General features: G+C 45.5%; 1 protein-coding gene across 1 annotated transcript in view; it reads right to left on the bottom strand.

Annotated features, from left to right (window-relative positions):
- Positions 1–4,069: 4,069 nt before the first annotated feature.
- The window catches only part of gnai1 (guanine nucleotide binding protein (G protein), alpha inhibiting activity polypeptide 1), a 39,310-nt gene continuing 30,009 nt past the window's right edge, over positions 4,070–13,370 (bottom strand). The window contains exons 6-9 of the mRNA XM_063217119.1: positions 11,448–11,577; positions 9,658–9,811; positions 5,938–6,165; positions 4,070–5,751 (exon numbers count right to left, since the gene is read on the bottom strand). Of these exons, the coding sequence (XP_063073189.1) occupies positions 5,975–6,165; positions 9,658–9,811; positions 11,448–11,577 (475 nt within the window). The 3' untranslated portion in view covers positions 4,070–5,751; positions 5,938–5,974. The remainder of the gene's footprint in view (positions 5,752–5,937; positions 6,166–9,657; positions 9,812–11,447; positions 11,578–13,370) is intronic.

Here is a 13,370-nt window from a genome sequence, read left to right as displayed (position 1 = left end):
GTAGGAGAGGAGGAGGAGGAGGAAGAGGAGGAGGAGGAGGTGGTAGAAGAGGAAGAGAGGACAGTACAAGAGTCCAGTGCCACAGTTCTTTTTCTTATTTTCTTCCATTGTGCACTCTGATAAGACAAGTCTCTTGTCTCTTGTTGCTGCCTTCTATTGGCCAGTCCCATCCCCCTTTCCTTCCTCTCCTCCAAAACTTGCTTGTTGGGCAAACAAGTAAATGCAGTTAGTGAGGTACTGCCAGAATATGCCCCTTTGCTGCGAGTCCGGCACACTCCCACGCACGCACGCACGCACACTTTGGTGTATCTCCAAGCACTGCAGCTGGTGATTCTGTTGGTTTGCAGAGAAACCGCATGTGCAACTCCTACAGTCACACACACTACACTGCCAGCAGCACTCTCCAATGCACAGACACACGCACGTGCACACACACGCACGCACGCACGCACGCACGCACGCACGCACACACACACACACACCCTTGCTGTCCACATGCGCTCTAAAAAATACTGTACCTTCAGTACTGTATAACACAAACAAAGCTCCCAGTGTCAGCATCCATCCTCCCTGGCTCCTCTCTCTCTCTCTCTTGCTCTCTCTCTCTCTAACCCAAATCTCTCCATCCCCTCTGGAGTCAAATCTCCAATCCACCTAACTGTATCGCATCCACCTACACTCCTCCTGGAGATAAACACGACTCTCTCTCTCTCTCTCTCTCTCTCTCTCTCTCTCTCTCACACACACACACACACACTGGAGGAAGCCTGGGAGGCTACCGTTTTCACGTGGGCAGGAATGAGTGTGTGTGTGTGTGTGTGTGTGTGTGTGTGTGTGTGTGTGTGTGTGTGTGTGTGTGTGTGTGTGTGTGTGTGTGTGTTGATGTGACACTGGCTGCATGACTCATGGACAGACACATCTCTCTTTGCATCCATCTCCTGCTTGCTTTGCTTTCAGGGAAACTGTAGCAACACAGCGGAGCGAGAAGAGGAGAGGAGAGGAGGAGAGAGGAGGGGAGAGCGGGGGAAAAAAGCACAACAGTGAGGAACCAGGGCATCTTTTTCTCCTCAGTGCTCCATCTGTTGTTGTTGCTATCTCTCTCTCTCTCCATCCCTCTTTCTCTTGCCTTTCCTCTGTCTTCCTTTTCAAGAACAGCGGTGAGAAGTCAGACAGTCCTTTTGTTTTTTCTCACCGTCTCATCTGCTGCGGCTCTTCCTCTCTTCCCCTCCCCTACCCTCTCTCTCTCTCTTCTCCTCCCTCTCTCTCTTCCTTTTCCTTCAATCGCTCCATCACACCCCTGAGCATGCCAACATCAGAGGCTGCTGTGCTGCTGCTGCTGGGGCCAAGCGTCATAGCAGCAGTGTCCTCTTTTCTTTTTTCTCTTCCTCCAGTGAGAAGAGCAGGCGGCAAAGCTGTGAAAAGCGCTTACGGCCGAGAGAATGCCGCTGCTTGACACGACAGGGAGGTGTTTGGCAGAGAGAGAGAGAGAGAGAGAGAGAGAGAGAGAGAGAGAGAGAGAGAGAGAGAGAGAGAGAGAGAGAGAGAGGCTACTGTCTCATGGCTACTATACTGTGAGAGAGGAGAGTGTGTCTACGAAAGGTGGTGTGACAGAGGGAGAGAAAGAAAACTGTGAAAGAGAGAAGATGACAGAGTGAGAGAGAGAGAGAGAGAGAGAGAGAGAGAGAAAGAGAGAGACAGAGACAGACAGACACGTGAATGTTTTAATTCACACAATGAAGAGAGAGAGGGAGAGAGAGAGAGAGAGAGAGAGAGAGAGAGAAAGAGAGAGAGAGAGAGAGAGAGAGAGAGGGAGAGAGAGAGAGAGAGAGAGAGAGAGAGAGAAAGAGACATGATTGACAGACAGATAGACTGACAGACTGACGAGTGACAGTAAAGTTGACTGACTTGGCAGGTCGTGGAAGGAAGCAGCGCTCCCCCCAATGACTCACAGTCTGGTCTGATGTGCCCTTTTGAAGAGTAACTCAGGTGGGCGATGACTAACACCACATCCGCATCCACATCCACATCCGCAGCAACTAGGCCATCAACCATACCAGATTTACATAACACTATTGTAGAGCTATACTGCCCAAAAGTGAAAAGACAGTAACCGTCTTGTGGTTTAAAATGAGTTATGTTTGTAAAGACATTGCAAGATTGTTTGCAAAATGGCGTATCCATCATTTTTACTTTTGCATTTTATTATTGAAAATAACTGTTAAGAGGTCCTAACACCTATGTGTAAATTCTTGCCATTCAAATATTTTGGGAACATACTTTTTCAACCTATATAAAATGCGTTTTGCAATGCAATCGAATGCCCACTACAAAAACGTCAATTTCCCAAATGGAGATACACAGTTTTTTAAGTCTTCATATAAAGATTAATAAAATGATAAATCTGGAAAAATGGGGTTATATATAGTAGCAAAACAGCCACATACCAATCTATCTGAATGCAATTAAGTCATTTCACTCAGTTTGGAGCTATGCACATGTTACTGCCTTTTTCGCTTTGTAGGGCAGGTGTTAACGGCCAATAAGCGAAAGCACTTAGAGGCATAATAACATACGTCAATTGTCAGTGATTGGGCAAAGCTCTTTTCAGACCAGAGCTGAGCTCACTTCTCCCGCCCTAGTGCTCCAGGGCACAAGGATCCAGACCTAAAATGAATTACGAAGTAAGTATATGCCATTTTGGTAGGTAGTTTACTCTTGGGTATACCATATCACAGCCTATGTAGCTACTGTCATTTGGGCATAACAAAGCCAGTTTGCATTTTTATGTCAAAAACCTAAATCTGGGCCATCGTGGTAAACAAAGATAACCATTACAAAAGTTACGGATTGTAGACAGGCTGAATGGCTAGCTAGTTAAAACCACAGTGGCCGATGAGCAAAATAAATGTATGTCAAGCCCCGAGTCAACCCACCCAACTCAACCTCCTGTTTTCTCTCCCCCACTCAATCCCTTTTCCTCTTCCTGCCAGTGTGCTTTAAACTTCACAGTTAATCGACTTGACTTCTCAGACCTGGTAGCCATACTGAGAGTTGATTAGCTTGATGGCTACGTTGCCCTGGGGGCAGGACGGGACGGCAACGCTAACCAGATTACCATTCAAATTATCTCAAGAAGTTCTGGTGTCGTATCGGTAAGAGCTGTCCGTTAAGCTGAGTCACCAAACCATTAGGCCTACAGTGCACTACAGTTGTAGTGCCTCTTGGGATTCGGGTTGGGGAATGTGCAATGTTGCCAGATTAGGCAGTTTCCCGCCAATTGGGCTGCTTAGGATGGGGGTCGCCGGGTTAAAAATGGCACTTTGCAGAAAAACCTGCCCAGCTTTTGGCCATAGAAATCAATAGAATTGGGTGGGATTTAGTGCTTCCAGGCTGGGCTTTAAGCATTTTTGGGGGGCTGGAAATTAGCCTCATCTGGCAACCCTGGGTGTGGGCTATGGCCGTGTCTCAAATGCCGCACTGTTTTTCAGTGCCTAGGGCGCTCCCCCTGAAAATTTCAGTTGGGCCAGTGCACTGAAAGTGCCAGGATGATCCCCTAACAATGGCGGAAAAATGCAGTGCTTGAATGATGGACACTGCACGCACTAAACGGCGGCCATGTTGACTATGACACGGAGGAGTTTGGTCTAAAGACCTCAGTGCACTGTGTACACTGTGCACTGACTGTCAGTGCACTGACAAAAGTGCGTCATTTGAGACATAGCCTATAATTGGTAGCTCATCTTGGCGGAAAAGTACATGCATGGATTCTACATATTGCAGTAGATGATATAACACTCAGATAAACAACAAACCTCATTACAAGGTTTTTCTGTTTAACCCCATTGCAATGTTAAATAATAGCTTTAGATGTGCCTAATAGTTTGTATTTTTTAACAGATTGAATGAAGAGGAAGAGGTTGTAAGAGGAAGATGTCAAGGCAACCAACATATTTTATATACTGGCTGATGAGTCATAATAAAACATGCACAAAGGGTTTTTAATCTCTAAAATTCATGCCTCTAGTCTAGACTGACAAAAAAAGTCAAATAAAAAGACTTAAACCAGGTGTGTTTTTTCCATATTTTATTAGCAAAATAAGGGAAATGGGTCTACAAATGTTCCCACTTCATGGAGAACATACATCATACATACACATACTCTTGTCCGTCTCATATTTTCTTCTTTCTCTCCCTAACACACTCACAATCTCTCTCGCACCCTCTCACACACACACACGCACACACACACACACGCGCACACACACGCGCACACACACACAATCCATGGTGGCAGTTTTCTCATCATTTTTGCATCCCTGCATGGCTCTTTCACCTTTTCTCTGCAATAACACCACTGCAGTCTTTCAAAAACGGAGCTCCCAAAAGATTTGAATTTCATTTTCTCTCTGAAAGTCGTAAAATGTAATTTCCCTATCTGTTGGGCTAGTTGTCACGCCATCTTTCTTTCTGCACTGTGTGTAGCCTATGCTGCTGCCTTTTTATCCTTTCATTTTTTTCCTCTTTTTTTCCCCATACATTTCTTTTGTTTAGATGACTGGCTGGCTATGTGCTTGAGACGGCTGTTACTGTGTGTGTTTTTTTCTTTACAGCCAGAGCTCTTCACCTCGCTGCAGTGCGGTATGGTGAGGACACGGTGGTGAGTGAATCGTTAGTTTCGCTTTTTTTCCCGTTTGTTCACCCGTTTGCCTCTCACCTCTGATGGAGGAGATTCAGGCTCAGGGGCAATCGGGGGGGTAGTGGGCTCTATCGTGGGCGGTTGCCATGGTAACCGTCACAACCACCGATTGGCCGTTTGTTTTCTCCCTAATCCACAAAGCCTCCTTTTAGTCCCTTTCCCCAACTCTCCACCCTTGTACATTGAAACGCTCACACGTACATACACAGACACAACTCACATACAGACACCTGTCACGCACACATGCAAACTCTCTCCCTCAAACACATTTGTGTGCGTGTAAATACGCCCACACACACACACACGCACGCACACACACACACGCACGCACACACACACACACACACACACACACACGCACGCACACACACACACGCACGCACACACACGTGACCTGGAGGTTTGTGCTCATACTGAAGGGGAGAGGTGGGGTAGAATGGGGAAGGGCGGGGAATAGTTTGGGTTCATACAGACATTTACACGTTTTTTTTATGTTGGAGCTGTTCAGCAGGCAACAAACCAAGCGTTTCCACAAGGACTGCAGAAAAAAAGGCATGCGAAGGCACAAGTACCAACGGACTGGACTTGATATAAAATCCTTTTTTTATATCCAACAATCTAGACAGGGAATGGAATGAGATGGAAGTGGGGCGGGGCGGTGTTAAAAAAAAAGAACTTTCCAGAAAAGGCAAGCCCTTTTTTTTCCAAAGAAAAAAAGCAAAAACAAATGGAGACAGGTCCTTCTTTACAAAAAAAAGTTAAATCATAATAAACATAAAAACAAAAAATGGTGGAAATAAAAACATAGCAGTGACAGTAACAGTCATACAAACATCCTACACAAATTCATTTTTTTTTCTTTTTTCTTAAAATGCTACTTTTAAAAGTCCCAGGACAAAAAAGGTAATAAAATAAAACATAAATAGAGCTGATCAAAGTGGCATAATGTACAGCACTGGTCCGTGACTGATTTCCCCATACGATACGCTCGCTCAGAATGTTTTCACTTACAGGAGAGAAACAAAAGCACATCATTTGCCTGGCCCACTCTTCACCTGTGAAAAGAGAAAACGAGAGGGAGGGGGAGAGAGAGAGGGAGAGAGAGGGGGAGAGATAGAGAGTGAGAGGGGGGGAATCAGTTGATGAAAAATTAAGTCAGCTATGTAGTCTAAATATATAGATCAGTCTGTCTCTACTATTATATAGTACAAATGGGAAGGAGAGTAGTGAAGTATCCTCACCAGACGTTTTGGGTCATCTTCTGGAGACGATCTTTTTCTAGAAGAGTCCGCAGTCCTTCAGGTTGTTCTTGATGATGACGTCAGTGACGGCGTCAAAGACGAACTGCACGTTCTTGGTGTCGGTGGCGCAGGTGAAGTGGGTGTAGATCTCCTTGGTGTCCTTCCGCTTGTTCAGGTCCTCAAACTGACACTGGATGTAGGCTGCCGCCTCCTCATAGGTGTTGGACCCTGGAGATGGACACACAAACACGGTGAAATGTTAATATGCGTGCGTGTGTGGGTTTCCTACTACGTGTTGGACCTCGCGGCAGATAGGGAGGAAAATAAACCACATGTCCGTGTCCTTGTAAGTAAGTACTGGACCCAACAAGGGTTTGCGAAGGACACATTACAATACACTTAAACTCCTTCCTGTCTTCTTGTCATATTACATGTAGGGACACGCACACAATGGATACAACTGTTCATGTGTGGATGCACGTGGGTGTGACTGTGTATACATCTGCATGCGTATTAGACACAGTGGAATGCAAAAACAGCAACAGTGCACAATGAAAAAAAATGGAAGAATGCAACAATTGCAGTGAGTAATTCATTGACAAACAACATGGCATCGTGACAATGCGTATGAATACAACTGTGATTTCAACTGTCTATCACGTGTGTGCACCATGATTCTGCATGCTTCATGAGTGACAGGTTAGGGGTAGGGGTGGGTTTGGTCTTGGCACAATTTTGCAGTTTTCATTGCTTGGTTTGCCGTTTAGGCAAACGCTGCAGAAACGTTGAATAACTGACAGGTTAGCGTTATGGATAGTTTCGGTGAGGGCAGCTTAGCATTTTTGCATTTAGCAACAAAAATTCACCACACAAAAAATGCTTGCTTTGCGCAAGCCAGTCATGGGACAAAAGTGCCTGTGGCGTTTCCCTCCACATCATAACAAAAAAAAAAAAAATTGCACCAACACACGAAATGCACTAGCGTGAAAATAACACGCCTTTTCACGATGCCCGTCTGTGATGAAGGGTCACAACATGGAGGTACACAAAGTGTAACGTGTTGGACCCTGTAGTGCCACACATATAGGCTTTTCAGGCTGACCAGAACGGAGCCGGTGCCAGTGCCTGCACCAGTTGCGTTCGGCACAAAAGGGCTCATCTGCAAACCGCCCGTGTTCATACCGGGCTCTGAACTTTTTCCGCACGTGACTGTGGTACCCGGATGAACCTGCTGACCGGCCTGAATGTGCCCATATTGAAGTACACCTCAACCACCTCTTGAGTAAAAGAGCTGTGTGTGTATGTGTGCGCGTGTGTTACTGTTGGAGCCATTTATTCACAGTGGTCATTATCTCCAGCTATTGTCTTACTATAAATACAGCAGCTCAGGGTGGCTACAATGCAGCCGAGATGAGCAGGAGGAGCTTAGCTCCTGAGGGTCCTGTCCCAATTTACACTATTAATGTATGTGTGCAGGTATATGCATGTGTGTGCGTGTACATTATGTGATGATTTTTTCATGTATGTCTGTGTGTCTGTCCAAACATGTGATGTCTACCCGTGCGTGTGTGCGTGAGTGCACAAATGAGAGTCTCTGCGATTCAAGTCTCTCAACTGTCCCTTTCTATTCCCAAATGTCTCAATGAGCTTAGTTGATGACTAATACTGTACATTCAACCGAACACATTTAAATTCAGCACATGTTCTGATTAAGGCTCGTATTGTAATTAAGGCAGTATTGTGAATGAGGTGTTAACAGGAGCAGAGTGCTGGGCTATGGTGGGGTGCTCCCATTTGCATGTTAATGAGCACATTGTGAATGAGAAAGCGTGGAATGGAAATGACAGCGTCACCACAGCAGAATCATTTCAGTGGCGGAATGGTGCACCAGTTATCATTACCACGGGTGACGCTGGACGATTCAAACGTCGAGACCTTCACGGGCGTGACGGTGGTAAAGAATGGGGCATGATTGTTTTTTTTATTTATTTAAAAATTCAGTTTTACAGTGAAACATTTCACAGTGCCATGGATTTCCTGCATTTTGTTAAAATGTTTCCTGTTTAAGAAAAAAATCCAACATTAAAGTGGTGGGACATGGGGTTAAATGTCAACGTTCTTAGCAATGATAATGATCATGTTCTAACCAAGTGTTTATAATATTCCAAATTTCCAATACTTGTGACATATGGTGAATAAACACACATGCCATGCGACATGATAAAGTAATGATAAATCACCATATGATACTCAGGGAGGACATTGGATTACTGGCCTCATATGTATCAATTCATCATATCAAAATAGGATTACTGTTTTTGAATAACACAACATGAAGATATGGCATACGTAAACCTCTCCAGTGAGGAGACAAGAGAGGGGGGAGGCAATTAGGTAAGCCCAAAAAAGGGAAGCAAAAAGGGGACAGGAAGAGGAAGTGAGGTCATGGAAGTCCCCCTGTTGTGAGAAGGATGCGGATCAGTCACCGCCACAACACCCTTTAACCATTACAGCTTTGTACTGCAAGACACGGAGGAGCACTTGACATGAGGAATGACTTGGATGTGTGTGGTGGTCCCCACCGGGCTTTCCTCCGTTTGTTCCTCCCTCCCCAGACGACGTGCTATTGTCATGGGGCTTCCTGGCAGCTGAGGGAGGCTGAGGCCCAGGACCAAGGCCGGGGCCCTCCTGACACCAAGCCACTCAGCTCCACTTAGCTGCCCACCTCCAGAATCCCCCACAGGGGAACTGCACTTACGGCTTACTGGCCATGATGCATTATTTAGAACCGCCATTGTCATTATGTTTCAATGCACGTGTGTGTGTGTGTGTGTGTGTGTGTGTGTGTGTGTGTGTGTGTGTGTGTGTGTGTGTGTGTGTGTGTGTGTGTGTGTGTGTGTGTGTGTGTGTGTGTACAAAGGAAGGAACGGCTGGAGCCTGGTGCTTTTGTTTTGCTTAGAACAGTGTGTGACCATACACACCAAAAGCAGGAAGCAATCCATTGCTGCCTTGCCTGGTAATTGCTTTGCATGTGCAACTTGTATATACAGCACATATAACACATACAGTATATGCTGTATCAGTATACGTTTTTTTTTGTCAAAATGTATTGTGGTCCATTTTGACATTATCATCTACAAATGCTTAACAATCAAAAGTGTATGACTACGATGCCCAAATATAATGAGTACATATAGGCTCTACAGCAAAAACCTTCAACAAAAACAAACGCCCCCTTGACCTAATCATAAGCCTCCCAATGCCCCCTTGACCTCATCATAAGCCTACCAAAGCTCCCCTTAGCATCGAAAAGGGGGGGGGAGACGTGCATGCCCCCCACTCCCTCTGGGACACATGCCCCCCAAAATGTCTGTGCACACCACTGATAAACATACAGCACATGTATGTACATACTACTGTACTGTACTGCACTACACACGTACTGTGAGTGAGTGAGTGAGTGAGTGAGTGAATCAAACATAAGCCTGTCTGTGCACATCCATGTCCGTGAGTCCATGTGTACATGTATGCGTCCCTGGCATAAATGCTGTTCTCCACATTACGTATATGGTATGCACGTCAGGAAGACGGGGATAAACTGATTTGTTGTGCCATTTGAGCTTGTGTGTGTGTGAGTGTAAACCAGGAAAGGAATTACATCATCTTGCATAGCATAGCACAGTGCATAGCTATATAGCTGGGTACAGTAGAGGCACATACCTGCATACTCCGGGTAGCAGATGGTGAGAGGACTCTTCTTGATCTTCTCCTCAAACAGGTCCTTCTTGTTGAGGAACAGGATGATTGAGGTGTCCGTGAACCACTTGTTGTTGCAGATGCTATCGAAGAGCTTCATGCTCTCGTGCATGCGGTTCTGCGTTGTAGGGAAAGAAAATGGAGGACGTGCGTCAGTCAGACTTTTTTTTTAACATTGATTTTTGTTTGGCCATGTCTTTTAATCCCGATTTTCTTCTTTTAATCAGGAAGTTTTTTTCTTAAGATGTGGCTTCTGCTGCCTTCTCATTACTTTTGATGCTAACGTCTGTGCATGTGTCGATATGAGGGCACTTCAACAGCCAGTCTCACAAGGCCTTGAGTGCACAAGATGAAAGAAGAAAAAAACGATTTGAAGCTCAATATCCTCTTAAATTACAGAACTTCAATCAAAAATACATTACGAGAAACCCACATTGAAGCACCACTCACCTTAATTTCAATACATTCAACAGCTTGACGTTAAGTCAGAACTAAGCAAAATTTAACCATCTGGTGCACACACACTTGGCTATCACTAGCTACACACTAGCCATCCAAGATTATTATTATTAGAATTCAGCTGCTTGCCTAGGGCTGACGAAAAGCTTCTTGGCAAACACATGAAAGAGATCCACCATCAAATATTAGCACTTGATATTACACTCAAGCCTGCTTGCATTGGCATGAGTGACTGGTTTAAGTCAATAGTGACAGATCTGTGAAGGTAGGTGTGTGTTCAGTGTTGCTGAAACAGTGATGGGACAGCTACTCTGTGGATTGATAAAACATTCATGCATAATTTTTAACATGCTTGACATGTACTGCCAAGAAGATGCACTGCATATCAATCATGATCATTGAAGTGACCAAGTCCCTAAGAAGGCACTTCAGAGTAAACTGCATCATTAGAACAAACAATGCTGCAATCTCAATATGTGGAAATGTGGAGGCGGAGGTTTAAAAGTATGAGGAAGTGGGGTTGGGGGGATGTGGGGGGGGTTTGGAATGAGGACCATTAAAAGTAAGTCAAAGCGACGGCCCTTCCGGTAGAGAAAGACCCCGTGGGAACTAAGTACTGGGCTGCGTCTCTCGACAAAATCGTCGCTGAGTTAGTAACTTATTTGGTTTGCAATGCAATTTCCCATTGGAAACCTACTAAGTTGCTAACGGGTTAGCACAGACTCTTCTGAGAAACAGAGTCCTGATCTCTAAATCGTGCAATAAGTAGGAGGTATAATAGATGATCGATTCAGTATGCTATCTGAGATCAGTGCTCATCATCTGTGGGCCCTACCAGATGTGCTGGCACACATATTTAAATGTATTTGATTAACCACCGCTAGGCTCTCTTTGGAAAGGAGGATTTAAACATCCTTTTCAAGCAGGGGCGTGAGTGAACTAATGTATCTGTGCTCTGTATGGAAACGTTAGGATGCTTGAAAACAGATTAGTCTTCACACACCAAAGTGTCTCCATGGTGCCCAGATGGGCACATGTGCGGGAGCACAGTGTTGAACAGGCCGCGTTTGAATGATATGATGCACAAGTACAGAGACTGTCGGTATGCAAGGACAACTTAACTTCAGGACATCACGCACAGCCACACCCCACTGTGTGAAGAGGAGGAGAGAGAGAGAGAGAGAGAGAGAGAGAGAGAGAGAGAGAGAGAGAGAGAGAGAGAGAGAGAGAGAGAGAGAGAGAGAGAGAGAGAGAGAGAGAGAGAGAGAGAGAGAGAGAGAAAAAAGAGGGCTCACCATTTCCTCGTCCTCGGCCAGCACAAGATCGTAGTCGCTGAGTGCCACACAGAAGATAATGGCCGTCACGCCCTCGAAGCAGTGGATCCACTTCTTACGCTCCGACCGCTGGCCTCCCACATCAAACATTCTGGAGAGGAGAGAGACAGCGTTAACATCATAACCATCATGGCCGACCCCATTCCATATGAAAGACACTTGACAAGGGAGTAGCTCTCCCTCACATCCACATTGCTTTCACACACAGTAACCCCCAGCCAGAAAGATGAAGAGAAACAGAAACACTGTCAGTCAGAGAGAGAAAAAACAAGAGAAAGAATGACAGAGAAAGAGAGAAAGAGAGAAAGAGAGAAAGAGAGAAAGAGAGAGAAAGAGAGAGAGAGAGAGAGAGAGAAAACAAAAGAAAGAATGACAGAGAGAAAGAGAGAGAGAGAGAGAGAGAGAGAGAGAGAGAGAGAGAGAGAGAGAGAGAGAAAACAAAAGAAAGAATGACAGAGAAAGAGAGAGAGAGAGAGAGAGAGAGAGAGAGAGAGAGAGAGAGAGAGAGAAAACAAAAGAAAGAATGACAGAGAGAGAGAGAGAGAGAGAGAGAGAGAGAGAGAGAGAGAGAGAGAGAGAGAGAGAGAGAGAGAGAGAGAGAGAGAGAGAGAGAGAGAGAGAGAGAGACAGACAGACAGAGGCAGAGTCAGAACGGAGGAGAGAGACACACACAGCGAGATAGAGACAGACGGACAGGAAGACAGGAAGACAAACAGAGAGGGGTATCGAGTGCCTCTTTTCCATAACATGCCCAGCAAGCTGCCCTAGCCAAGGAGCAGCCTCCCCACTGTGTCAGACAACAGCAGACGCTCGATACCGCTGTTAGCATTAGAGGAGCGCTGTGCTGTGGGGAAATGACAGCAGGTGGATGAAGGTGTGCACGCACGCACATGTTTTGATGAAGGAGTGTGAACTTTTGTTTTTGTGTGCCTGCATGCGTGTCATTTCTAATAAGGATTGTTGCGCTTCCCCATTTCTCTCACACACCTACACACCTAAAAAGCCCAGCTGTAATTTGAAAACAGAAAGTCAATTGGGAAATAATCAGGGCCATAGTGTGAAAGTTGCCCTTTACAATGAGTCATTGTAATGCATGTCCCATTTCACATTAGACCACAGCAGTGGCCATAGAGCATTTGAAGTGCTGTTGAGTGCCGCCATAATGCAGCCACCTAACATAACAGAAACAGGAAACAGAAGTGGCACACATGCTGCTTAGTAATTAGCAACTCCTTGGCAGAGTTAACCATAGACAGAGAGAGAGAGAGAGAGAGAGAGAGAGAGAGAGAGAGAGAGAGAGAGAGAGAGAGAGAGAGAGAGAGAGAGAGAGAGAGAGAGAGAGAGAGAGAGAGAGAGAGAGAGAGAGAGAGAGAGAGAGAGAAAGAAAGAAAGAGAGAGAAAGAAAGAGAGAGACAAAAGAGAGGGAAAGAAAGAGAGAGAGAGAGAAAGAGAGACCATGTGTGTGACAGAGGGAAGTAGGAGCGAGAAACAGAGAAAGTGTGTGTGCGCGCATGTGTGTGGTATTTGCATGTGTATCTTAAAAGGTTACCATTCGCAACCAGCTGGGAGACAAGTGTTCAACTGAAAACAGACGAGTATACTGAAGTGGTCGTAGTTACACAAGCAGCACGGCAGCCTTCAGAGACACCAAACTGGAGGTTTCTCTTCCTGTTTGCATCATGCGCAAAAGGTCAAGACAGTGACTCATCAGGCCTCTATTTTCTTACAGGCCATTTCTCTCCTTGTGTGCATTCCAATATGCGACCTTGTGTCCTCCACTTGCGCTTGTGGCCTCACGTTTTGCTGATGCCCCGCCTCAGTCTAGAAAACAATTAACTTTCCCCGTGGTTTGCCTAGCCACAACCATTTTTGGGGGACCATTCT

Source organism: Engraulis encrasicolus, chromosome 15 (genome assembly GCF_034702125.1).
Source record: "Engraulis encrasicolus isolate BLACKSEA-1 chromosome 15, IST_EnEncr_1.0, whole genome shotgun sequence".
Taxonomy (NCBI): Eukaryota; Metazoa; Chordata; class Actinopteri; order Clupeiformes; family Engraulidae; genus Engraulis; species Engraulis encrasicolus.
The sequence above is the reverse complement of the archived record's forward strand: the minus strand, read 5'-3'. Positions and strand labels throughout refer to the sequence as shown.